Below are 27,999 nucleotides of genomic sequence, written 5' to 3'. Positions count from 1 at the left end.
TGGATCCAAACTGTTTGCAAAGGCCTTTAAAATTTGGTTCCCGCACTGAAAGGGTTAAGCAAGGGCTCAAGTATAAATGTAGGCATCATGCATTCCCTTGAAAATGCATTTAAACCATACAATATTCTTGAATGCCTATTTAAAGCATCAGTTATTTGTGTTAGTATGAACTAGATAGCTTGCCATCATTTTCCCTAACAGTTGGGAACTTGGGACCAAAGTCATATTGACCTATTGGAGCAAAAAAGGTACCATGTGCCTTCTAATATCAATATCACATGGTACCTTTTTGCACAAAAGGCGCAAATTATTATTATTATCTTCAGACTCTTCAAAACTGCACAAGGTCAAAATCAGCTCATTATGTACACATGTACAAACAGTTCCATGTCAAGGATTGTTAGCTAAATGGTTCCATTGAATATAAGTTCATGTGAACAATTAATGTTATTTATCAGATAAGTATACTATCATATTTTACACTTATTTCATTACAATATTATAATAAGTTGATGTTAACAATACATTTTGTAATAAGATTTTTTCTGGAAAATACTACTTTAGTTAAAATTAGGGTGCTTTGAGAACCTAGCCCCTAGTCCATGCTATCTTCTTCTCTACATGGTGATATATTCACAGTGTCACCAAGGACATGTTCAAATTAGTCTCCATAAGGCTAAGTATCTACAGACATATTTACATCATCAGTCTACTCAGTTTCCATGGACACACAAGTCTCTGTTTCACTCAAAGCAAGTTCTCTCTTGTTTAATTTATTGTCACACCCAGATGCCATGGTTTCCTCTAGGTGGGTTGTCACAGATTCAGAATTAACGGAGGTAGTTTCTGCCAGACAAACATCCGGCCCAACTGATTTCACATCCCTATCTATTTCAGCTTCAGATGCATTCCCTGTTTCCAAGACAACAACAGAAGTCTCAAGTTTGACATTGGACAATGCCAGCGATGTTTGGGAAGGAATGGCCAAGCAAATCCCTTTTTCAGCCACCTTAAAAAAGGATTCAGACTTGATGTGCTTTTTATCTTGGGTGGGAACGTTGCTAGGCAGAGTGCTAACCAATCGGGTAGTCGCAACCTTTGGCGTAATACTGTTGCTGGGTAACAAAGCAATGTTAGTGTTCAAGGTTACATCGCGTAAATTATGCCTTGATTTGTAGTGCTCTACAAGCAGCTGTGCGTCAGAAAACATCTCCCCACACGGACCACAGACGAATGGCAGCTCCTGCAAGTAATCAGAAAAATAATTTATGCTTAGAAAATTGGGATAGTACTAATACAGTTATACAAAATAAATAGGAAAAACGAGAGCCTTTTCCCCAGGATGACATATGCCCCCCAAAAAATGCTTTGATAGACGTTATGAGCATTTTTTGAAACCTAAACGCAGATTTCGAAACCTAAATGTGGACCCTAAGTTCAAGGTCCAAGTGGTCAAAATTTGTATGCGTATGGAAAGGCCTTGTCTATATACACATGCATACCAAATATGAAGGTTATATCTGAAAGTGATATTATGGGCATCTAACAGTTTTTAGGTGTCTATCGCAACCGTGGTTTATTTTTTGGTGTTTTCACTTCATATACACTTATTTTTGTTAATGCAGCATCAACATACTAAAACAATATCCCGAAAAGAGAAAAATAATGCATTTGAATATCAACCGTACTTTTGTTTGACAACTGATCATGCATAAACGATGTGAACCTAAATTAAATTTAGCGCAGATTCATTTCATACAACAAAAAGACAAAATTTTGTTTTACGGATCATTTTGGCTTAGAGGACTGGGTGAGTCATGTAAAATATCGAATATAAAAATATATTTTTATAAACAACTGGTAACAAGATAAGTTTCAGATAATTGGTCAGTAACCACATTTTAACTAACTCTTTTGAACTGTTAATTCTTTTCAGCTCAATTCAACAAATATCACTTGAAGCGACATAGAAGTTATATTATAAGCATTTTTCAAAACCTAAACGCAAAGTGTGACGGACAGACAGATGGACGGACAGTGCGATCACTATATGTCCTCCTTCGGGGGCATAAAAATAGTAAATAGCGCTGGAAACATCAAATGACTCCATAAATTCAGCAAGATGACATCCTTACCCTTATATTTACATATTTGTTATTTTTAATTTAATCAAACAGTTTTTTGCAATGTTTTTTTTGTTAATCAAATTTTGGGTCACATTTCTAATCACACAAGCATGTATTTTTCCAATGTTACTGAAATTCCCCATTTAAAGCTTCCAAATTCATGTCATGACACTATCAAGCTAACAAAAGTTAAACCTTGCCAAATGAAATTTTTAAAACAATTTGATAGCTTTTGTAAGTGAAAAACTTTAAATTTTTTAGTCAAAACGATGCAATGTTTGTCAATCCAAAGGGCTCAAGCCCTTTTCCCAAAATGGTGGAAAAAAAACTTGTTTAATATAAAAGATTTTTAATTAACCCTTCCCTGCTAAAAGCCCAGTGAAAATTGATCAATCAGCACAAAACCAGGCTGTTTAGGATTATGCTGTTTGCTCAACAGTATGTTAGGGTTGGAAATGAGGCCTTTCCAACTTGAATCTAGTAAGAAAGGTCTTAACTTTAAATTGATTTTCTAAGGGACAACAAACTCTTCAAAATGCGTATCTGAGAAAGTCTTTACCACTGAGATATGCATTTAAAAAATTGTTTTAACCCTTTCCCACTCAGAAGCAAGGTGAAAATGGCTATGAGCAAACAACATAAAATCAGAACAGCCTGCGAGTACAACATAAAACCAGAACAGCCTGCTAGTACAACATAAAACCAGAACAGCCTGCGAGTACAACATAAAACCAGAACAACCTGCGAGTAACTTGCAGTCTGTGCAGGTTTTATGCTGTTTGCTGCTTATCAGTATCTAAGGGTTGGAAATGAAGCCTTTAAAACATGAATTTAGTAAGAAATTATTTAATTGAATGCAATTTTCTAAGGGACTAAAATGCATCAAAATGTGTATCTAATTGGTAAAGGGTTAATACAAAATCCAGGTACCTGCGTGTGGGAGCGAAGATGAAGAGTGAGGGCATTGGCGTTGGTGAACCCAGCGTCACAGTACTGGCACACAAAGGGTCGTAACTCTGCGTGGCTCAACATGTGGGTCTAACATAAAACAGATATGAACCCTGCTCTACGAAAATGGGGTTTAATGCATGTACTCAAGTGTGATCCCATATTAGCCTGTGCAGTCCACACGGCCTAATCAGAGAACACTCTCCCTTTATACGGAATTTTTGTTTACAGGAAATATCTTGTTAGACTTAGTGAAAAATCCAGGTAAGGTGGAGGTGCTATCCCTTATATGGCTATGCAACTGCACTGGCTTATCTGGGACTATACTAAGCACATGCATTTAAACCTTGTTTTCACATAGCGAGGTTCATGTTTAGATTTCATATGAAAGATAAGTAATGGTTATGTGAAGTGAAATAAGAGGTTTTGATTGACATTACTTCAAGTACCCTTGGTTATGCCCATTACACACCTAGTCCTGAGTGAGCCAGAAAATGGTGTAAAAAATATGTCATTGGTAATTTACTCTTTTTGCCATCATACAATTACCACATGGCAATAGATGTTGAAAAACAGGTATAAATGAACATATGAATGAATGAAAATAAAGTAGTTTGATTTAATCTTGAAACACTACTTAAATATTTTACTTCTTTCATTGTGAAAAAGTTAATGAAAATCCACTTATAAACAAAGGGGAAAACAGATTCAGCAACATTTTTATCTTGTATTCTTTCATTCTAATATTTAAAATAAAACATAATTTTAACAGAGAGAAATCTATATTTATGGGTACTCCATTTTTTTCTATGAACTTTACATATACATGTACACAATGTACGAGTAAACTGTAGGATCATTTCTAAGAATATTTGTCCATCACTATTAAACTGAACTTTTGTACATCCCTTCACAATTAGCAAAATAAAATAGTTTTGACTAGACATGTCAGGCAAAGTCAGAGACCACAAAAAGCAACATCTTAAGCCATGGATTTCACTGTGAAACCATAATTTTATTAGACACTAATTTTGGTGGATTTTCTGTGGGTCTTCTGAACACAAAAAATCAAATGTTTTAATATAAAATAAATCAATAAATATAAGACTATGCAAGATTTTACGAATCCAAATAAAATCATGTCAACGAAATTAAAGGAATCCACAGTACTCCTCATTCAGAAAGATAAAATATAGCACTCACCTTGAACTTAATCTCATCCTTGAACTTAATATGGCAAAGACTGCATATAAACATCTCACATGTATCTTCAGGAGCAGTGGTGGATGGCAACGGTTTTATACAGATTTCTATGCCCTCTTCAATATCAGCATTTTCTTCTGATACCACAACTGTTTCTTCTTGGTAAGCATGGTTATTTTCACCATGGTAACTGTGATGGCTGATTGGTTCTACAATCACCTTTTGCTGGTTTTCAAGGTCTTTCGAGCCCAGCACCCACTGAATTGAACTATTCAAAGTTTCTAAGTTTGTGGTATCAATGTCGTTGATGTGGTTTTTAATATTTTCCCAGGTTCCCTTTTCTAGCTTTCCGCTAGCCTCAAGAGTGTGAAAGTGATACTTGGACATTCTGTGTTTATGCAAATATCCGTAGGATCTGAATGAAACATCACAGTAGATACAGCGGTACGGCCTTGGCCCATCCAAAACTTCAATGGTTTCACTATCTGGGTTTTCAATGGCATGTTTTATACTTGGCGAGGTCGGCTTTGGAGACCGAACATTCTGGTGCTCAAATGAAAACTTAACACTTTCGTTCTCCTTGTGCTGATTATGTTTAGCTTCAATAATGTGTACATTACCATGCACTATTAGCTGGTTTAGTTCAGAAAATTCAGCTGAACAAAAACTGCACTTGTGTGGATACTGATCAACTTGGTAGGATACATCATTCTCACAAGTAGATACCTGATCTGTATTTAGCACATGATGGGGATCCCAATGGATGTTCTCAATCCCAGTCAGTTTTTTCTGTTCTTGGTGAAATATAACAGGGTCAATACTCACAATCTCAGCCTGAATAGTTCTAGAGTTTCCAATATGGGGAGAAACATCATTTTCCTCCTCACAAGCAGATTCAACCACAGTCAATACGGGAAACGAATGCGGTAATATCCAGACTGTACTTTCGTCTATTTGGCTTGATACACCCGAATTATCAGAACTAGCAGATTTATGAAAGGAATTGTCAACAGATGTACCAGACACAAACTCATGACCTTGACCTGACAGCCGACCTCGTGTTGACCTTCGACCTGAATAATCATTAATACAATTTTCTGACTCATCTGATGAGAGCTTCTTCTCTGATGTAATCATTTCAACATCAGGTTCATCTCCCTCCACATCATCAGGCTGGTTACCAACAACAACTTGTTCAGAGGTCAAGGGTTCAGAGGTTGCTATGGAAACAGACTGGCTGCCAGGGAATGGATGCTGGAATTGGAACGGCACAAAGGCAATGGTATCCTTGCTCCCCAAGTGATCGATCTCCTCACTTGACTGTTTGCTACTTGCAATGCTCTTTAAGATCTGTCCAATGATTGGACCACTGTGGTGTGTGCTGATTGCCTTGATGCCAGAGGCCAGACTAAGGAATGTAGGAACTAGTCTTTCAGGCGATGAGGATCGTGAAAGGTCACTGGTTGTCATGACAACAGGTTTGCCTGTTGATGTGCTTAAGAGTGGTGGGGACTCTGATACCTCCTAAAAAATGCAGAATGAATTAAGAGACAAGTTTACTTAGGCTTCAATAGTAAACAAGCAAATTCGTTGAATTGATATCCCCCGCCAATATGCTTCTGGACACAAAAGTATTATATTTGACACTCAAACAAGCATTTTTTCAAGATACAAAGGGCCATAACTCCGTTATTAACAGATGATGTTCAATGCCATTTGGCATGCATCATCCTCTTATCCATATATATACTCATACCAAGTTTCAATGAAACCGCAAAAGCACTTCCAAGATATGGCTCCAGACACACAAAAAAGCATTTTTTCAAGATACAAAGGGCCATAACTCTGTTATTCACTGATGGTGTACAATGCCATTTGGCGTGCATCATCCTCTTATCCATATACATACTCATACCAAGTTTCAATGAAATCCCCCAAAGCACTTCCAAGCTATGGCTCCGGACGGACGGACGGAAAGACGGAAGGAAGGACAATGCCAAAACAATATCCCAATAATAAAACAAAATTATTAGTAATTCATTTTTCAAATGCCAATAATTTTATAAGTGAACAAAGCTGCTTATTCAAATACAGACACTATTAGCATGTTGACAACCCTAACTGAACCCTAACTTAAAATCATGCCTCCTATTATTGTCAATAAATGTAGCATTTTCATATTATAGACGTTTAGCTGAATATGAATGCTCTGCAGTAGTACACAACTTACATGTACCACTATTATTTAATACTTATATCAACAAAATAATTAAATTAATTAAATTTCAGTTCAACATTTACCAGTACCACATATAAACAAAATTAATTGGATTTACCTGGTCTGTTTGTTCATCTGCACCAGATTGCTTTGAAGTTCCTGTGAACATATTTTTTCAATTTACATTTTAAGGCTGTGTTTTAATTTTGAGTTATAAAAACATTTCTTTTAAAACTCTAGTGGCTTGATTTCAAAAAAGGTGTGCAGGACCACAATGTGATGTTATATACCCATCATTAAACTTCTGGCCCTATAAATGGTTTTAGTTGAAGAGTTTCTAAGTTATTTTTCTTTAAAGATCATCATTAATCTTATGATTGCCAGTGCAAGGCCAGTTTTAATCCAACAGCATAAACTTTGCAGAGGACAATTAAATGATAATGCCTTCCAATATAACACACGCAGTTTCATAAAAGTTATTATTTGTATGTATATTAATAATCCTAAAACATCTATGTGTAAAAACGGAACATACTAGTGGTTATTCTTAATGTATGATAAACATTGCACACGCAAAACTTCATTACATGAGGAACAATGCCTGCAATTTGAATGTTGTAAGTTGAAATGTGTAGGAGGAAACCTCTGGACAAGTTTTGGTCAATGGACAGAAGCACTGACATTAATGGTGATTTTAGCACACCAGTAACCTTTGTAACATGGGGTAAACAACCTGTTCACACGGATATTTCACTCACAAATTGACCAAGGTAGCTTTGTCTATTTTAATACTTCTTTTATAGAAAACACAGGAGTTTGCTAAGGTAACCTAAAGGCCCACTAAGGGCCATGGGCTCGTTGGCTCATGACACTCTTTCTGGGAAATCTGGGCTTAATGCATGTTCGTTAACCCTTTCAATGCGGGAACCGAATTTTAAAGGCCTTTGCAAACAGTTTGGATCCAGATGAGACGCCACAAAACGTGGCGTCTCATCAGGATCCAAACTGTTTGCTATTCTGATAGAATTCTTTGGAAAAAAAAATGAAGAAAAAGCTAATTTTAGAAATTCAGAAGACGACATTTTAGCAGACGACAAATTTCCCAGCACTGGAAGAGTTAAGTGTTGTCCCAGATTATCCTTTGCAGTCAGCACTGGCTAATAAGAGACCACACTTTCCGCTTTTTTGGATTTTTTCTTTAAAAGCAGTCTCTTAAAAACAAAAATCTGATTAATCAGAAAGTGTCGGCCCTGAAAAGCCTCTGTAGACTGCACAGGCTAATCTGGGACAACACTTTACGCAAATGCATTAAGCCCTGTTTTCCCAGAAACCGTGTCATTTAAATCCCTAATCTAACTCACCCTCACCCTGACTGGAGGACTTCTCGTCTGACAGCCTCAGCAGGCCCCAGATTACATCACTGTCCTTGGAGGTCTTCTCTGATTGTAAAAATTACATTATTAACCCTTTCTCACTCAGAAGCAAAGTGAAAATGGCTATGTGCAAACAGCATAAAACCAGAACAGCCTGCGAGTGACTCACAGACTGTTCAGGTTTTATACTGTCTGCTGCAGCAGTTTCCAAGGGTAAGAAAAGAAGCCTTTAAAACTTGAATCCAGTTGAAAAGGTCTTAAATTAAAATTAACTTTCTAAGGAACAACAAATGCGTTAAAATACGTATCTGAGTGGTGAAGGGTTAAACAAGAGGGAAATTACAGCACAGAAGCGTTATCTCTAGATGTAGTGAGGAAATATATAGAGGATATTTGTTGGAGTTGGTGGATTATCGATTTTAATTCACGAGTGATCATAGAAAATTATATTTTCACGAGTGGCGCAGCCACGAGTGAAAATATATATTTTCTATGATCACGAGTGAATTAAAATCGATATTCCACAGAATCCAACAAATTTTCTTTTTTATTTTATGCCTTTTTTACAGTTTATATACATTGTTTAAGAATTTAACCAAAGAATTTCGCTGAAATAATGACGTCATTTCGTAAAAAAATGACGTCATTTCACAGTAAACAGTGAAAATTATCGATAATTTTCACTGATAATTTGTACTGTTTGAAACAGTGAAATTATCAGTTTTAATTCACTGATATTTCTCTATAAACCACCGGAAAGCATTAAATAAAAAGGTGTGAACTCAAATTTAGAAGCTTATGTAATCAGCAAAGTGCTAATGTGAGTTTTACAGGGTTAAGCCATTTGTTACTCCTTAATGGCTGAGATATGCACTTTGAGACGTCTGTAGTCCTTTACAAAATCAAATTAAATCTAAGACCTTTCTTACTAGCTGCAAGTTTAACAGGCTTCAATTCCAACCCTACAGTACCAAGATATTAAGTTTTGTCTGTTAGTCAATTTAAGATTGCATATGCACAATACATGGTAAAATAAGTAAACCAATTCAACTTTGATTGACTGTCAATTTTTTATTTTCTGTCTATTATTTACCCATTTATCCACCAACACTAGCTTTCATTCTTGACTTTGTATTTAAAAGTTCTTAGAATGCCACATTATTTAAATGATTAATGATCCCATTATTTAAATGATTAATGATCCCATTGTTTTGCAATGTTAAGGTCCATACCTGTTCCATCTGCAAAGTTCCCATATATTGTCATCAAACTGAAAGGGAAAGAAAACCATTAAGTATAAACAACTTAAAGTGTCTGTCTTCAACAGCTCAGAATATAATCTTTAATTCATAATCAAAATCATACCACATTTTCATGTACATAATCATACTTCAGTTAATGAATGCAATCATACTTCATATTAATGAACACAATCCTACTTCAAATTAATGAACACAATCCTACTTCAAATTAATGAACACAATCCTACTTCAAATTAATGAACACAATCCTACTTCAAATTAATGAACACAGTCCTACTTCAAATTAATGAACACAATCCTACTTCAAAATAATGAACGCAATCATACTTCAAATTAATGAACACAATTCTACTTCAAAATAATGAACGCAATCATACTTCAAATTAATGAACACAATCCTACTTCAATTAATGAACACAATCCTACTTCAAATTAATGAACACAATCCTACTTCAAATAAATGAGCACAATCCTACTTCAAATTAATGAACACAATCCTACTTCAAAATAATGAACGCAATCACACTTCAAATTAATGAACGCAATCACACTTCAAATAAATGTACACAATCCTACTTCAAATTAATAAACACAATCCTACTTCAAATTAATGAACACAATCCTACTTCAAATTAATGAACACAATCCTACTTCAAATTAATGAACACAATCCTACTTCAAATTAATGAACGCAATCCTACTTCAAATTAATGAACGCAATCATACTTCAAATTAATGAACGCAATCACACTTCAAATTAATGAACACAATCCTACTTCAAATTAATGAACACAATCCTACTTCAAATTAATGAACACAATCCTACTTCAAATTAATGAACACAATCATACTTCAAATTAATGAAAGCCACTATCTTACCCCACATTCATTAAGACAATCATACAAAATATTCATGAACACAACCATACACTATATTTATGTTAACAATAATACCCCATTTTCATGAACATACCGGTAATCATACCACATCTTCATGAACATAAATATACCCTGTATTCAGGAACACAATCATACAGTATATTTATGAACACAATTATAACCCATATTCATGAACCAGCCATATTTTTCCTTCTTTATAAAGTACCCATAAAATATTCTTTCCCAATTAAGGAAAAACTACCAAATGCCCAATATCGTCTAAAAAATTCCCAAAGGGAAAGACAATGTCGTAAATTTTGTTCCAGAAGTGCATTCTTATTATACATATAAGGAGACCAAAAATGGAACCGTTACTTTTCCCAATTGGGAAAAAAATTGCTTTGAACACAAGTAAACTCATATTCATGAACACAAGCAAACATCAAATTCATTTACACAATTATACCCCTTATTCATGAACAGGCTCATCCCCAATATTTTTAAACATAATCATACCCCATATTCATTTTAATGCCCATTCCCCATATTCAAGATTAAATTCCATAAATATGTGAAACTCACATGTACATAATGAAAAGTATTGAAAATTTGTGTCAACATAAGGAAACTTCTTCAAGACCCAATACATGTAGTTTCTACTTGAGCGCATGATTTTCAACACAAGTAGAGATTGACCTCTTTAAATGGTAAGGATTAATTGTTGAGATAATTGTGAAAACTGCTTTTCTCTTTAAGGTTTGTTTTTCGTACATGTATATCTAATTTCATTTCAAGACATTAACAAGTAATTCCAAATCCATAACTTTACCATGTATTCATTACCTTGCAGTATCACTTGAAGAAGATATTGACAGTTCCACTGGTGTAGTCACAGCAACGCTACCAACAGACTGGTTCAGCAATCCACTGTCAATCTGCGGGGATACAATACCAGTCTGCGTGAGGGAACTCTTCCTTACCAAGGAACCAGTCAAAGCAGCAGACTGGGTTGTTGCCATAGAAACCAACGAGGTGTCCTGCTGTTGCCTAGCGATGACCCCTAGCGACTCCAGCAGCTGACTGTGCTGGGACTGGGCTGGGGTCAGCTCGACTGGTTTTGCTTTATGCTCAGAAATGCTAAAAAATTAAGACACATACATGACCAAGTTTCATGAAATAGAACGGAAAATGTTGCCTCTAGATGCTTTTTTTTTGCAACACTTTAATATGCAACATAAGTGATGACTACTATCAGCATATGAATATATATTCAACTGTTTGTTACACCTTGTTTCATCAAAAATTGTTTTTTTCAAAGGAAATAAGAGTTTAATCAAATCACATTTGCAATAATTATAATAAGTAATTGTGTTTACATGTACGTACAATGCCATTTTGGCTGTAAATCAATTAAATAGAAGCCAAATAAATTTTGATTCCATGTGTAATTTATTTTTGTTAGTCTGAGATACAATACAAGTATTGATGCAAAGCATCAAAGGGCGTTGGGAATTTCAGTGTAAAAGGCACTCAATGAAGTTACATGGAACGATTTTTTTCTACTGTAAATATTAATATATTGGTTGATTATTTTAAACAAAATAGAAAAAGATACTGGTATAACCATTATCTATAATTTTGTGTTATAACCCCCAAATAACCATTATTTTTGATGTTGTGTTATAACCCCCAAATAACCATTATCTATGATTTTGTGTTGTAACTCCCAAATACTTCATAGTTCATTTTATTTACATTGGTTTCCCTTTTTTAACTGGCATCTGTGTGCAGTTTTCATTAATGGAACAGAACTGTGTAGAATTTAAAAAAATCTGCTTCATCTTGTAAGCGTAATTTCATATTTTTCTCTACTTCAAGGGGAGATGATTCTGAACGTATTCTTACGTTGCTCATTTACGATAGAGGTTAAGTACTCATTGATATGAAAACACTGTAAAAGTTTGAAAAAAAATGAATGAAAACTGTAAGTTGCATAAAGAAGCTGCATTTCACAATACTTTGAAATTCAGTAAAAGATCATAATAGATTTATTGCTCCGATATTCATCATTTTTAAAAGGGTTCAAGTAATACTGATATAAAAACACTTAACAAGTTTGGAAAGATTCAGACAAAAGTTGTGAAATCTTTTAAACAAATCGAAATTGTTTATTTTGTCAAATTTAATAGAAAAAATCTGGACTTATTGTCACGATGTTTCTCATTTTTAATGAGGTAAAAATGCTCATTGATATGAAGACACTGTAAGTTTGTAAAGAATCTGATGAAAAATGTTGACATAATCACCTCACCAAGCAGTTTTTCACTTGTATTTTTAAATTCAAAGAGACATAATTCTGGACTTATGGTCCGATATTGCTCATATAGAGAGTTTGGGTTGGGTCCTCACTGATAAAAAAATCTGTGCAAGTTTGGGAACAATTGGATGAAAATTTTGGACTTCGAACAACTATTTCAAAATTTCTCAAATTCTAAGGAAGATAACTAAGGACGTAATGGTCGGATAATGCTAAAGGGCCCATACCACCTGGAAAGAAATACGTGTCGCGCTTCGCGCTCTATATGTGGTTCTTAAAAAAAAAACTCTGAGGAGTGCTTGACTCTATGGAAACGGGTTGCTGGGACACAGCTCCTCCTTGATAGCCGGCTGCTTCCTTTATCGCAACTCATTGTTACAATCAATAATATGTGTCGCGCTTCGCGCTCTATATGTGGTAGGGATAGTACTTAGGGCCTATGATAGACAACCATAAAAATACATGGATAATAGATGTGTTGTTTGTATTTATTTGTTAATATAAAAACACGTGTATTTTTTAAAAAGATATTTAAGTGATGTAAGAAATTTTAATTAACGTTGTCACCACGCGGCATCCATTAATTAAAAAAAATTATGTCCAATTGAAGTAAAATGGATTTTAAAATGTCTACATAAAATAAAGCTTCATTATATTTATTAACCTGACTGAAAAAAATTGTCAGCCCCCGAACTGTTCCTTTCGTGCCGGAACCCAGGATTGAACCGGGGGCCTTTAGATGATTGTTGCGTAAACAACTTCAGTCTAACACTCTCCCAACTGAGCTATTCCAAATGACATCATTTATGTACTGCTATTTGGTGAAGTTGTGTATAGCGATCGTTATTATATGTCTATTAATAAACTAATACATTGTATGTTTGTGTACCACTACAATTTCCAATAAACTTGCTTGCGCAATAGGTCGTCAAATATTGTACTACATTGTACATTGATTCTCCACTAAATAAGCAAATTAGAAAAACCACAAAATAAATATCTTTTGATTATGTTTTGTTGTTATACAAAACCAGAGTTTCGCGCATTTGCCCAGTCCCGGTGATCTTTCCCCTGTGATCAGTTGTGGATCAGTTATTAATTAAAACAATTAGCTTTGCATTATTGGCAATAAAAGTTGTAATAAATGTAATAGGCACAAATGCAGTACTTATTCACACTAATTTACACAAAAAAAAACCACTATGCAAGATATTCTTAAAACAAAACAAGATGTGTTTGTGAAACACAATGTCCCCCTATATGATGTTTGACCTTGAAGGATGACCTTTACCTTGTGAAGGATGACCTTGACCTTGACCTTTCACCACTCAAAATGTGCAGCTCCATGAGATACACATGCATGCCAAATATCAAGTTGCTATCTTCAATATTGCAAATGTATTCATAAAATAAGCGATTTGGGCCACATATATTTGACCTCTGACCTTGAAGGATGACCTTGACCTTAGCCTTTCACCACTCAAAATGTGCAGCTCCATGAGATGCACATGCATGCCAAATATCAAGTTGCTATCTTCAATATTGCAAAAGTATTTATAAAATAAGCGATTTGGGCCACATATATATTTAACCTCTGACCTTGAAGGATGACCTTGACCTTTCACCACTCAAAATGTGCAGCTCCATGAGATACACATGCATGCCAAATATCAAGTTGCTATCTTCAATATTGCAAAAGTATTCATAAAATGAGTGATTTTGGCCACATATATTTGACCTCTGACCTTGAAGGATGACCTTGACCTTGACCTTTCACCACTCAAAATGTGCAGCTTCATGAGATACACATGCATGCCAAATATAAAGTTGCTATCTTCAATATAGCAAAAGTTATTGCAAAATGTTAAAGTTGGCGCAAACAGACAGACAGACCAACGGACCAACAGACCAACAGCCAGACAGGGCAAAAACAATATGTCCCCCACTATTATAGTGGGGGACATAAATATATACATTGATCCGTAAAATAACTTCTCCTCCGATAAGTGAAAAAAAATGCATTACATACTAGCCAATGACAAACCCATAAATTGCATAGTTTACCTAAAGGTAAAGATAAATACAAGGACAGGCAAGGTTATTATATATTTTACTTTCAGGTAATACTTAAATGATTTCAGTTATACTCTCATGACAATACATCAACATACATAATTAATATATTTGACTAAATTCATGTCATATCCTTAATTCTTAATATGAGTGGAGACTGCCTGTAGATGCCTTTAGCCTGTGGATTTAATCAATTAACATGAACAAGGGTGCATTCTTGTGCATTATAAATAGGAATAGTCTTTCTTACATATTTATCTTTTACGAATGTTTTAACTCGATATTGGGATATTTGAATGACATCATAATTGAGATCTTTAATCTTCACCACTTTTCAATACTTCATTATTTCTTAGAGAAACTTTTAAAATGATAAAACAATTGATGTTATTTTGCCTTTTTTATTAAAGAGCTTAAATTCAGAAGTATTTGTAGTGATCTGGCTGGATTTTGCATTTGGCAGAGATATTTTGCCCAACAATATAATCACTAAGTTTTATAAGTGACCGCTCAGGCTAATCTGGGACAACACTGTCAACCCAGACTGGATCTTTGTAAAGAAGAGACTTCCTTGAAACAAACAATTCCATAATGGAAAAGTGTCGTCCCTGATAAACCTATGGGGATTTAACAAACTAATCTGGGACGACACTTAAAGCAGATGCATTAAGCCCAGTTTTACTAGAACAAAGCTCAATTAACAATCCCTTACCTTTCCACTTCCATTATGTCAACGCTGATCTCTGGCTTTTCCTCCTCCAAGTGGTCCCCATCCCTGGCGGGCCCCTCTGACCCCTGTTCTGATCCCTCCTTGTCCAGACTCTGTCCCTCCTCCCCCTCATCATCCTCTTCTTCCTCCTCCTCTTCCTCACTTCCTGCATCATCACATTCCTCTTCCTCTAACATTGGCTCGAGTTCACCTTTATCCAAATGTGTGTTTGCTTTGTCAACGATTTTCACACATTTTGAAATGCTACATTGAGCCTCGAGGGCTGATTCGTCTATTTGCGTCTCATCAATGGACACTGGAACCGGACTTATGCCCAGCTCTAGACACTTCTTTGAATGTGATTTCGACTTCATGTGCTTCGTTAAGTTGCCTTTAGTCTTAAATGAAAATTTACACTGCCTGCATTTATATGGCCGTAAATTTGTATGCGTTCGTATGTGCTTCTTCAGCATACTCGGCTTCTTACACCGGATACCGCAGGTTTCACAGACATATTTTCCCCTTCCTCTGCCCCTAACGTAGACATAGGCCTCAGTGCTTTTATAACCACCCTGTACGCTGACTTTGCTACCTTTTCTTTTCAACTGTTCCAGGGATATAGCAAGTTTCTTGTCCGAACCCAACTTTCCTTGTTTGTGTTTCCAATAACTGCTATGCGTAAGTAGGCTTTGCCTGGGATTTGCACCGCAATTCGTCTGCCACACTGGGTTGGTGGTATAGCGGGAGTTGTACAGAGACAGCAGAGGCCTCGTAGCCAGACCGAGTGGATTGCTGTCCTGTTTGGCCACTCGCCAGTTCGAGTACATGGAGATCTTTTTATTCGCTTTGACGTAGCAAGGCTGAAGACGATCCTTGGTACAAAAGGTTAAGTGGGTTATGCTTCTCATGGAAGGGTAGGTGTGGCTGACAAGGGAAAACTGGTGCAAGAACGGGCTTTTTCGAACACTTATTGGGGTATCTGGAGACAACAATTTGGGGCTCTTTGCAGACGAGGGTGACGATTTCACGCTACCACTTCTGCTTGCATCTTCATCAGATGACTTTAAAGAGTCTACAAATGAACTGGATTCAACATCGGTCCTTGCCACCAGTCTAAGTGTCTTAGAATCAAACGAGAACATCTTCCGAACCTTTTCGATTTCCATTAGTTCTGGTCGAGGGGTAAGAGTAGCTGAGGGCAAGAACTGCAATGGTGTTCCCATGCCAACAAAAGCTTTCATTTTATAGTTCTGTTGATAAATGGGTCGAACAATGCTAGGCATATTAATAACCAAGTCAGCAGTCATGACGGGAACAGTGACATTATTCAGTTTCCAGTCTTCAATGTTTTTGCTTTCTTTCACATCTTTTTCTTCCTCAATTATTTCCACTTTTGTGTCATTTTTTAACTTGTGGTCATTTTCTGCACTTAGGGGTAATAGTTTTTCTTTTGGTATTAAAGGTAGAGAATCCGATCTCACAAACACTGGCCTCTGAATTGTGACACCACCTTCAACAGTTTCATCAACAGATCTAACAAGCCTAGCATGCTTTACTTGCGTAGAGCCTTTATACAGGTCAACATCATCAAAACGTGACTTCAAACCAATTTTGTTTGGGATCTGATGCCTTGTTTCACTATCAGCATCAACACTAGCAGACCTTTTCATCAGTAACTTCCCTTTTAGCTTCCTTTTCAAAATCTGACCTTTCAACTTCTGTTGCCAACCAGCCTCAGCTTCATTACTTGATGGCTTCAACACAGGAATATCAATTGTTTTTGCTTTTATTGATTTCCAGTTGCCAGATTTGCCTCGTGTTATAGTAGTTTCGCTGGGTTTGCTAGGCAGAACAATATTTGATGTCAGGGCAGAAAACAAGAATGGCTTTTCAAACACTTTTGATGAACTCGCAGGTGAAATTGTGAAGAGCCCACTTGGGGATGGCTGGTCAGTCAGTTTTTGTGCAACATACTGGGAAGTTGTTGCAACCACTGAGCTCAGAGATTTTGTAGGCTGTTCTTTATCTTTTTTCTGTTTGCAGTAGCAGAGCATATGCAGCTCCAGAGTGGCAGACTTCTTAAAAACAATACCACAATATTGGCACCTCAAACCTGACTCAGGCTTCTCACCCAAAGCTTCCGTCCGCTGTTGTTGCTCTTGTACACTTTTTACCCACTTTGCCAGAGATTCGCTGGTCTGGAAGGAATTTGGAAGCTGAACTTTAGAGCTTTTTATTAATATTGGAGTATTTGGGTAACTTACATTTTCATCCATAGACCCGCCGCAAGGTTTCAGCTGAGGTTGAAATTGATCAGGAGAGCCCTGAGATTTGACTAGAGGAGGATCAAACCTGAAAGCAACTGTAGGAGTGTGCCTCAGAGGGGTACCGGGGGTTTGACATCGAGGAGAATTTGCTGCATAGGTTCCCATGGTAGCTGCGTTTTGTCTGTTCATAAGTTTTTCGCATATTGCCATTGGTATTGCAGATCTGGGCAGGTTTCCAGAAGGTGACTGCAAGGCTGGTGGGGGAATCTGGATCTCAATCTTGATTTCCTTAGCTCTGCCCCCAGGGCCGTCTATCAACTGTTGGTTGACTGTATTGGAAACAATTGTGTTCAATATCTTCATCGGGTCTGGCGATTTTGAAAATAAGTGGGCACCAATTGGTTTAGAGACCCCTTTCACTGGGGTAAGGATTCTTGCAGTTGTAATGCTCTGTCCAGTGAATTTTTGACCTTGACCTAAATCAGATTGACCATCATGACCTTGCGTTGAGGGAAGAATGTGTGTCAACGTGCGCAGAGGCGCTTGAGATATACCACTAAATCCAGGACTGGCTATTGTGCCTAAAACACTTGCAGATGAACTGTGGGGTGCAAGAACATAGGAGATACCAGGAGTCCCTGGCGTATGCACAAAACTGACGCCAGTGCTATTGGACGTATGTACCAGGCTCACACCAGAGCCTCCTGGGGTTTGTATAAAACTCAGACTACTACTGCGACTTAACTGTGAACCCTGGGAACTGTTCTGCATGATCAAGGCCTGCTGTTGAGGATGCGAGGTTATGGTAGGTGACTCCTGGACAATCAGCACAGGTACTGTGGAGCCAGGCAAGAGAATCTGTGCTACAGGAATTGTTGGTGTTGCTGCAGCCCTAACTGGCATTTGTACCACATACTGTTGCTGGCCTGGCGCAGAACTAGATTGTATTACTGTGTAAAGCTGCTGATCTCCGCCAGGGGTCATCACAACCGGTGTCGAGGAACTGGGTGTGGGTGGCTTCAGGCTTGACAAACTTTTTGAACGCATTTGTAGGTTCTTCAGTGCTATCTTACCAATATGTCCTGGTGTTTGAATTCTCTCAAGCCCAGGTCTAGGTGACTTCATAGGAGATGGTGCTATGGATTGCACCGGGGAACAAATGACGGATGTGACACAAGAAGAGGCCTGTTGTAGACGATTTAACTGAGATACTAGTACAGGACTTCTGCTCAAAGGAAGATAGGTGGTGGTCAATGGCAACTCAAACTCAGGTCTTGACATTTTGCCAAGTGAGCCTTTCCCTGATAGATTTCCCAGAGCTGCTGGCTGGGATGTTTTAAGATTACTTGCAATGACAGTTTTATGCACTGAAGAAGAGGTCGGCTGAAAGCTAAGACTTGAGCTTTGAATGTATGCAATATTTGGGATCACTGACACTGGAGAAGCGGAACTTAGTGCCGTTTGAATAGTAACCATTTGTTCCATAGCATTTCCTGGTTCTGAATGGATAAACTTCTCCACGATGACACTTTTGTGCCGTTTTACTGGTGTCGCGATCAGACTTGCTTCTGCAACAGAGGGTAATTTTTGAGACGATTCTATACTTGTGTGTATCACACTTTGGCCAGAATTGGAGCTGAGAAGGCCTGAAATAGCCGCCTCAGCTTCATTTCTGTTGTAAGTAAAAACCTCGCTATCTTGCCGTGACAAATTGCGCTTCAAGCATTTGGCTCGTGGTGGTTCAGGCTTCGGTGTATCTATAATGGCTGCATTGGCCGAAATTAACTGCTGGATTCGTTCTGTGAGAACTGAATTTAGTGCACTTTTACCCCCAGAGAGTGGCGTAGATGGCGTTTTAGGAATATCTGAAAATCCAGAATCAGATGATGACGACTTTCGAATGTGACAAAGCTGTAAGACTACTTGAAGTTTCTTGTCCGTTAGAGTCCTGACAGATGTGGACAACTGAACTCCATCCGTGCACAACTTTGAGTACTTTTCAATAAGTTCTTCCAGATCTTTGAGAGCTTTGTTTGCCAAAGCAGGGTCAGCATCTGGATCAGGCAAGTTAACAATCTCTATCTGATATCCCTTTGGACTTTCTAGGTCAGATTCAGCAAAAGTGTGAGTGTCAGAAGCCATATCAACCTGTGTAGCACTAGATTCATTTGATATTGATCCTGCTACAATGTAATCTGATGCATTTTGAAAATGTTGCTTTTCAATGTCTGATGACTGAGCATGAGATATCCCGGCTGTTCCTAACTGCAGGATGGGCATGCTGTACTGTCTGTGTATTCTTACTCCATCTCGTTTGTTGGTGTCCTTTGTTTCTTTGTCTTGCATCGATTTCAGTCTCTCCAATTTGGCCCGCTGTCTCTCAGTCTGGACCTCACTTGGTCGTTGGTCTTTGTCTTTCTCTAGATACTTTACGACTTCTTGGATGACATGCCTCTGAGCAGGCTCTTTCTGTGTCACTTCACTCAAGGAGGTCGACTTAATGCGGGTTCCAGAAAATTCAGCGGTAATTGCATCATCAGTTTCTGTTATAACTATTTCATGTTCGTTCTCACTTGACTGTAACTCTCGTTTCTTTACTTCCAAGTTCATTTTGAGGACATGTGCCCGAGACTTGCAGTGTTTATATAGGTTACTTTTCGTCTTGAAAGAAAACCCACAAATTAGACATGGAAAAGGTCGTTCTCCGGTGTGGGCTCGAATGTGCTTTTCCAGTACGCTGGGTTTGGAACAAGCCCGCTGGCAGTAAGGACAAATGTGGCGCCCAGGCCTTGTCATTGTCATCCAGGTCTTGGAGCTGGTATCTATGCCAGCCTTCTGCAGTATTCTCTCTATGTTCTTGAACTGCCGCCACTTTGATCCGAAATTCTGAGTTGCTTCTTCCTCTGATGCAGGTTGTTCGACATCATTCTCCTGGAAGGAAACCAGCGATTTCAGTAAATTTTCTACATAAGAGATTCGAATACCCCTTGCTTAAAAATTTGTGGGATATACACAAAACTATCCTTGAGTCAAAATGCTGAAGTTACAGGAATTTTGTTTCTGCATACATGAAGCGGTATTTTAAATCCTTTGCAAATCATAATAAAAAACTAACATACTTAAAACTTAACATTAACAAGTATTTTATAGAACAAATAAAATAAGTAACAAAAAGTTACTATTTAATAACTGATTTCATATTACGAGAGTTAAAATAGCAATTTTAACAAAATTCAAAATTTATTATTTTGCAATTTAATGAGATCATTAACATATTTTTTTAAGTGCTTTTGAAGTTGAAAAATTGTAAATAAATGCATCACAATGATGGAAATAGAGGCAGTTTGCTGGAATAAAAAAATGTCTTAATTGAAATTTGCTTTCATCAATGAAAGAACTCAACAACCAGTGTTACAATTTGTTTCACATTAAAACTATGACTTATGTCATAATTATGATATTGATTTAGACACTCTCAAGTATGTTATATGCGTATGAACTAGTATTTTAGTGTGTTTTTTTGTTCGGACACCATCCTTGATTTTTGGGATAAACACACAAAAAAGTGGGGAGACTAAATGTTATTCACCAATGCACCTTTTTGTCTTAAATAATAAACTGGACAAGACAATGTTGTTTTTTGTGTGCAAAATACCAGCAGGATATACTACGCTATTATTAAAGGGTTAATGGGTAAGACCAGACAGGTAATACCTGAGGCTCTGCTTCTTCTGCTTCATCAATATCAGAGTCTGTGACCTCCTCTACTTCATCTTCTGTTACCTACAGAACAAGGGCTTTTTGTAAAACATGCATGCCCCCCATATGGGCTGTCCGTTGTAGTGGCAGCCATTGTGTGAATACGATTTTTGTCATTGTGACCTTGACCTTTGACCAAGTGACCTAAAAATCAATAGGGGTCATCTGCCGGTCACGATCAATGTACCTATGAAGTTTCATGTTCCTAGGCAAAAGCGTTCTTGAGTTATCATCCGAAAATCATTTTACTATTTCGAGTCACCGTGACCTTGACCTTTGACCTTGTGACCTCAAAATCAATAGGGGTCATCTGCAAGTCATGATCAATCTACCTATGAAGTTTCATGATCCTAGGCGTATGCGTTCTGGAGTTATCATTCGAAAACCATTTTACTATTTCAGGTCACCGTGACCTTGACCTTTGACCTAGTGACCGCAAAATCAATAGGGGTCATCTGCGAGTCATGATTAATCTACCCAAGGCATGAAGTTTCATGATCCTAGGCGTATGCGTTCTTGAGTTATCATCCGGAAACCATTTTACTATTTTGGGTCACCGTGACCTTGACCTTTGACTTAGTGACCTCAAAATCAATAGGGGTCATCTACAAGTCATGATCAATCTACCCATGAAGTTTCATGATCCTAGGCGTATGCGTTCTTGAGTTATCATTCAAAAACCATTTTACTATTTCTGGTCACCGTGACCTTGACCTTTGACCTAGTGATCTCAAAATCAATAGGGGTCATCTGCGAGTCATGATCAATGTACCTATGAAGTTTCATGATCCTGGTCCCAAACGTTCTTGAGTTATCGTCTGACAACCACCTGGTGGACAGACCGACAGACCGACCGACCGACATGAGCAAAGCAATATACCCCCTCTTCTCCGAAGGGGGGCATAAAAACAGGAAAGAAGCATATTAGTCAACATTTAATATTTAAGACTTTTCTCCATTGATAAGTAAAAATCAACAGTGGAATTGTTTGTAGTATATGCTTACTAATGAAACTGGAACAAACCAATGAAACTGCATGTAACATGTGTGAACCAATCAAACTTCTGTAACAGGAACTTACCAATACAGTTGCATTTTGACACAAACCAATGAAACTGCATGTGACAATATATCAACCAATGATAATGCTTCTTACATACTTGGCCCTCCTCAATAAGCTCCTCCCTGTCTTGTATGCTGTCCTCTTGAACATAGACCATTTCTGATTGGTCAACATGGTCCAGGTCTAATATCTGCTGTTCATCTTCTGGCACTTGCTGAGTAATTGCCTGTAACTCATTATCTGTCACCTGAAGAAATAAAACAGACAGTTCCAGTACTTCCCCAGATTGTTTGTTCGATCATTCCAAGCATTTGTCTAATGCTCCTTATAAATATGTGACAATTATAAGAAATTAAACTATTGATAGCTAATAAAACAAAAAGTGCAAAAAATATTAATGCCACCATAGCACATAATAAACTGTAACATTTGGACACAGACAAGGATGTGGCGCCAATACATAATGCCATCAGGGTTTTAATATTTGCATAATTTATAAATTGCTATGATTGTGCCAAAGTTGGTTGCAGTTGAAATTCAGTTCAACGTTGGATTGTAATCTGATTGGCGATTTATGATGTGTTGAATATAAATCTAATATATATATTTTATAGGGATGGTAGGGAAAAAGCAATGTTTCATCTCTTTACAATTTTGGAATTATTATTGAACATTCATATTGCTAGAATAGCATGAAAATCCGACACATTTTAAAGTCCCAATAATGTAAACAAGAGTAAATCCAATTAAACCATTAGTGAACAAAGAATACCTTAAACAGTGCTTCAAGTGACCTATTAATCTGTTCAGGAGCTGATGACATGGATAGACTTCTCTCCCTTGATATATTTTCAGAGTTGTCCACCTTATTATTTGATCCGATACTAAACTCTTCATGGCCAATAACACTGACTGGGTAGACAAGATCACCTCGAATGTCTGTGTTCTGCACTACAAATGTGCCTGCAAAAATATGATTCATGAGTTGTACACTTTGAGACTTTTTCAACGCAACACTTTTCAAACTTGAATATCTCACTTATTAGTTAAGATTTTGATGAAAAACTTTGTGTGATCATTTGACTACATTCTGAGCAAGCACACGATGAAATCATTCATCCGTGACGATCGGACATACTTTGTTTGGTTCATGTGTGACCTTATTTTGTACAGTTTGCTTTTGTTTTGTGTGTACTTCTTTATCATTTTCTGTGTAATTTATTCATATGCCATTTGTATGATGGCAATAGAAGACATGCTGTAATTTTATAAGGACTAGCTATTCTCTTAACGGTTTTATTCATAGAATTGTGAAAGCACTTATTTTAAATACAGCATTAGTATAACATTTTGGTCATGATGCAAACCTACCTTGGAAGGTATCATCTATGACATCCACTTTGAGTGGTTCACTTTCAGCCAAATCACTCGCCGCACTGAGTTGGTCCCCTGCACAACAAAGAAGCGCTTAACATAAACAACCTTTAATATATCTAAGAAACACCTGTATAATAGGTACAACATTCTTAAACTTGAGACCTGAAACTGGAAAGGTTCACAGCAACTCATGTTTTGACATTTCAACTCACCCCTGCATGTTCTTATAATTATGATTCAATGCGAAGTCAAAATCGCTGACAGAAAGAACTGGTTTTGACCAAAAAGTCCTAATATATACATGACGTCATTAAAATCAGCAGTTTGGCCTGTCAGACTCAAATTATTTTATAACGATTACAACTCTTGTCCACACTATTCTGGAAAATTCTTCTATATAATGCAGAGGTACATTTACATCTTCATGGCTGAAGACTCTATCAACAGTTTGCGCTGATCCTGAAAATTTCTGCTTCAAGTCACCTTGGAGACAAGTGTATATATTTCCTCTTTCCCTTCATAGAATTGATTTTGTTGCTTTGGGTTTAGATTCTAACCTTTTTCAAACAGGATGTTAAGGAGCCATTTAAAAAATATGTAAATAACATTAAGAAGAAATTTGGCAAATGTGTAGAACATTAAGGAGCCATTTAACAAGTACCGGTATATAGGCTGCTGAGGAGAGATTTAGCATATATATATATATATATATATATATATATATATATAGTAAGATATTAACTTACTCTGCCATTCGCCAAATTAGCCAATGGCTACAAATTGACCTATTTGGCTAAAGAAAATTCTATTTGGCTACAACTTGTCTTTCATTAAAACTTATAAAATAGTCCACACTAGAAGAATTTTGCCATAGCAAGGCTAATTTGGCTAAAGAAATGTTTGACCCCAGGGGAAGCCCTGAGTTAATATTATAATAGAATGTTGAGGAGAGATTTGGCAAATATATTAAATAAAATGATTTACTAAATATATAGAATGTTAAGGAGCCATTGAGTAATTATATAGCAAGTTAAGGAGGTTTTTTTACAAACAACAGTTACATGGAACAAGCTCCTTTTTATTGGCCTTGTTATTCTGTGAAATGAGTCCTTACCTGTGGTTCGGATCTTTTTAATGACCGTTCCCTGCACGACACCAGCCTGACAAATGGCGTCATCATGGGACCCTAAAAAAGTCCAGAATAGGGTTTCTTAGCCCTTTACCACTTAGATACTTAGTATTTTGACGCAATTTTGTAGTCCCTAAGAAAGTTACATTTAATTAAATACCTTTCTTACTAAATTCAAGTTTTAAAGGCTTTATTTCAAACCCCTATATACTGTCGAGCAGCAAACAGCATAAAAACCTGAACAGGCTGCGAGTTACTTGCAGGCTGTTCTGGTTTTATGCTGTTTGGACATAGCCTTTTTCACTTTGTTTCTGAGTGGGAAAAGGTTAAGGATACAAATCTGGTAATAAACCTTGTAGACCAAAATACAGTCAGGCTTTGCATTGATGTCATGTTTAACGAATGCCTGGCCGTCTTTATAAATTGCTGATAATGAGTAGCTGCAATGTTACCAAAGCAGGGTGCACGTACAGGCTGAGGGATACATGAAATGCGATGTCGGAGGGGAGGTGGGGGGGGGGGTAAAAAAAGGCATATTTAAAGAAAGGTCTAAGCATCTTAAGTGTATTGAACCCCAATAAAATATCTTATCTTTAAAATCTTTAATCCTCATTTGACTAATCAATGGTTTACAATTTATCACTGCTGATAAGGGTCACTGCACTGTGACCACAGGTTGTGCGGTTAAGTAAAGAAGGCTTAAATAAGGCCTTAAAGTAGGCTGTTACAATATCAAAACATTATCATTATTACCATATGTTGGGACATTCCAAATGATTGAAGACATGGATGAGATACTGAACAAGAACTAGCGCAACTCGTCCTCCAGTCAATTTTACCCTCAAGTCAGACAGTTTTATCTTTGTAGTTTTCAACAATGGGTTTTGTTTGACATTATTTGAGACATCATAACAAACATTTTACCATCGGTACTCAAAAGTTAATAAAATTTATAAATAACGTGTCTTATTGCAGAATTTGCAATTATCAATCAGCATTATACCATTAGCAGTTAAATTAGAGGCACTTCAAAGCATTCACTGCAATGACTGACTATTGAAACAAAACTTAATATGTAAATATAGTCGGCTAGTTTAAGTGTTTTGTTCTTTTAAATTGATTTCACAGTAAATGTGTAACAATTTAATAAGCCCTATAGACAAACGCAATTCGCCCAGACACTATAAACAGGAGATTACTTACTGGCGGATGCATACTAATGGGGATTACCAACAAATCCATTCCAATACACACAACTTTATTAGATCTATAAAGATTTACTTCGCTCACAAACAGCAAGATACACAAAAAACGATATCAGTGTATTTGATTTTAAATACTTTTCAAACATACCCCAGTACTGCTACAAATGGTACTGTTCTCTTGGATTTTATAGACACTAGAAGTGACTTTACATAAAATAGTCCTTTGAACTCATTTTTAAAGCTGATTTGAGTCAACATGTTCAAATATTAATAATCTTGTAAATTTAATTCAGGACTGTAACTTTGATGATTTGAATTGTTATAAATGTAGGGAATGAATGTTAAATCCGTGCTTTCCTTAAAGGACAAATATGTGTTCATTTAAAGAACAAATGTGATTGACTCATGTGCAAACTCAGTGGGTTTCATAATCAACTATTGTTCAATGAAAACAAGCTGGGAATCAAACTGTTATTTGAAAAAGTGATAAATAACATATTATACCGAGAGCCATCGATCTGCTTGCACCAGCATAGTCGAGGCTTTGCGCAAAGAGCTTTTTCGTTTTTAAGTGTATTGTTAACATGTTCAACTCAAGGGCAGTAATCTACCCCTGTTGACTTTGACATGCAGTGTCACAATACACTGCAATTTACTATTTTTAATCATAAAGCCATATGTAGGTAAAATAAGTGTAAATTAGTATATATTAATATACTGCACTCATTTTAGGGAATGGCGATATTATCATGTTTAGATGTTTTGTAATATGTCTTAAACTCTTTGAATTTTGAAATATGAGTGCATTTCATTTTGCTATAGCATTGCAAATCAGGAAATCATTCGCCTACTCATCGCACACAAACATGTATATTTATTATATATGCAAACCAGCCAATGCATGCACGATGACTCATAATCTCAAAATAGATTTGGAATAACCCATTTTTGCTAATGAGTAGTGTATTCTAATGGAAATCAAACCATTATTGTTTCAAATAACTAATCTGCTTGAAAAAGGCATCACTCAAATAGATAAATTTAAAATAGATGTACTAAATTAAGAATATCAGCGAAAGATGTGTGTTATTTCTAGGAAAGTTAATAATACAAAGGCTCAGCCTTCCCTCATCAGATGAACAGTGAACTGTTCTACTGCAGCATACTAGAGAGTAAAATCTAGGTCAATGTGCAAACAATTCGGTTCGCCATCTATTTGAGATCTGTGTTTTAGTTTTATTTCACACACTCAAACAAACTTAACACGCAAAAACAACAACACACGCCTTAAATATATACAATAAAGGCGATACTCGATAAAGGTGTTCCCCGCATGGCCAGAATCGGGTAAGCCCATTGGGTCTCGGAGTTTCCCCATGGGCCCAAACAGTAAACTTTCGATTTCCACACATGCAAACGATTGTCATCATACGTTATGAACCCAATTGCATGATAAAATTCCAAAGTAATTCTGCTACGCCTCGATAAGAATTAATTTCTTAAAGTTTCTTCAGTTTACGTACGTTTGAAAGAGGGTGGCTCTTCCCGTTTTTGACGTGGCATTCCCGAATGGCTGACCGCCTGAAAATTGACTTTGAGCCCGAACGATTTCCCTCACTAAATAACCCGTTTCGAAGCACGAGAGCAAAGAAAAATCAACAACACAGTCTGAAAACGAATATCTTCTGCCATTTACAAAACTTTGTGTTCATAATCAACTTTAAACCTGGGAGCATTTGCAGTAAAATACCAGGTTTTCACGATGCACAATCAATTTGGGTCAATGACGTCAATAAAGTTGTGGTTTTTCGTTGCTTAAACGAGGCTGGTTTTCCCACGCAATAGGCTACATACAAATGAATGTTTCGGCATTCCCACTATTTGAAAATACAAACAATGAATAGGTACACTTTTAAATGACAAACAACATGTGTTATTTTAATGGATTGTGTAAAATTTGGACTGCAATTTCCACTTCAGGAAATTGTTTAAATTAACATTCAAACAATTTGGTAAATAAATTAATTAAGAAATTTGTTTTATTAAGTTATTAGTATAAGTAATTTCAGTTCATTTGGAACAAATCATCAT

General features: G+C 36.7%; 1 protein-coding gene across 2 annotated transcripts; it reads right to left on the bottom strand.

Annotated features, from left to right (window-relative positions):
- Window positions 1–25: 25 nt before the first annotated feature.
- Window positions 26–27,688, bottom strand: LOC127848434 (uncharacterized). Of its 2 annotated transcripts, none has more exons than XM_052380895.1 (14): window positions 27,432–27,688; window positions 24,689–24,760; window positions 23,569–23,646; window positions 22,970–23,160; window positions 22,295–22,444; window positions 21,090–21,158; window positions 15,112–20,306; window positions 10,853–11,146; window positions 9,101–9,138; window positions 7,857–7,934; window positions 6,614–6,654; window positions 4,278–5,801; window positions 3,057–3,164; window positions 26–1,243 (listed from the first exon to the last, which is right to left on the bottom strand). In XM_052380895.1, the coding sequence occupies exons 1-14, from the start codon at window positions 27,469–27,471 to the stop codon at window positions 710–712; spliced, it is 8,412 nt and encodes a 2,803-aa protein (XP_052236855.1). In that variant the 5' UTR covers window positions 27,472–27,688; the 3' UTR covers window positions 26–709. The 2 variants fall into 2 exon arrangements, with proteins under 2 accessions (XP_052236855.1, XP_052236856.1); XM_052380896.1 differs by having other exon boundaries at window positions 7,863–7,934.
- Between the last annotated feature and the right edge of the window lie 311 nt (window positions 27,689–27,999).

Source organism: Dreissena polymorpha, chromosome 10, assembly GCF_020536995.1.
Source record: "Dreissena polymorpha isolate Duluth1 chromosome 10, UMN_Dpol_1.0, whole genome shotgun sequence".
NCBI lineage: Eukaryota > Metazoa > Mollusca > Bivalvia > Myida > Dreissenidae > Dreissena > Dreissena polymorpha.
This window is presented reverse-complemented; position numbering and strand designations above follow the sequence as displayed.

Bases quoted from the DNA above. Each gene is read 5' to 3' on its own strand.
- LOC127848434 (XM_052380895.1), bottom strand. From the start codon at position 27,471: ATGCCACGTCAAAAACGGGAAGAGCCACCCTCTTTCAAAC. The intron at 23,647-24,688 runs GTAAGGACTCAT...TTTGTTGTGCAG, and splicing joins TAAAAAGATCCGAACCACAG to GGGACCAACTCAGTGCGGCG. The intron at 21,159-22,294 runs GTATGTAAGAAG...CTTGTTCTGTAG, and splicing joins AGCTTATTGAGGAGGGCCAA to GTAACAGAAGATGAAGTAGA.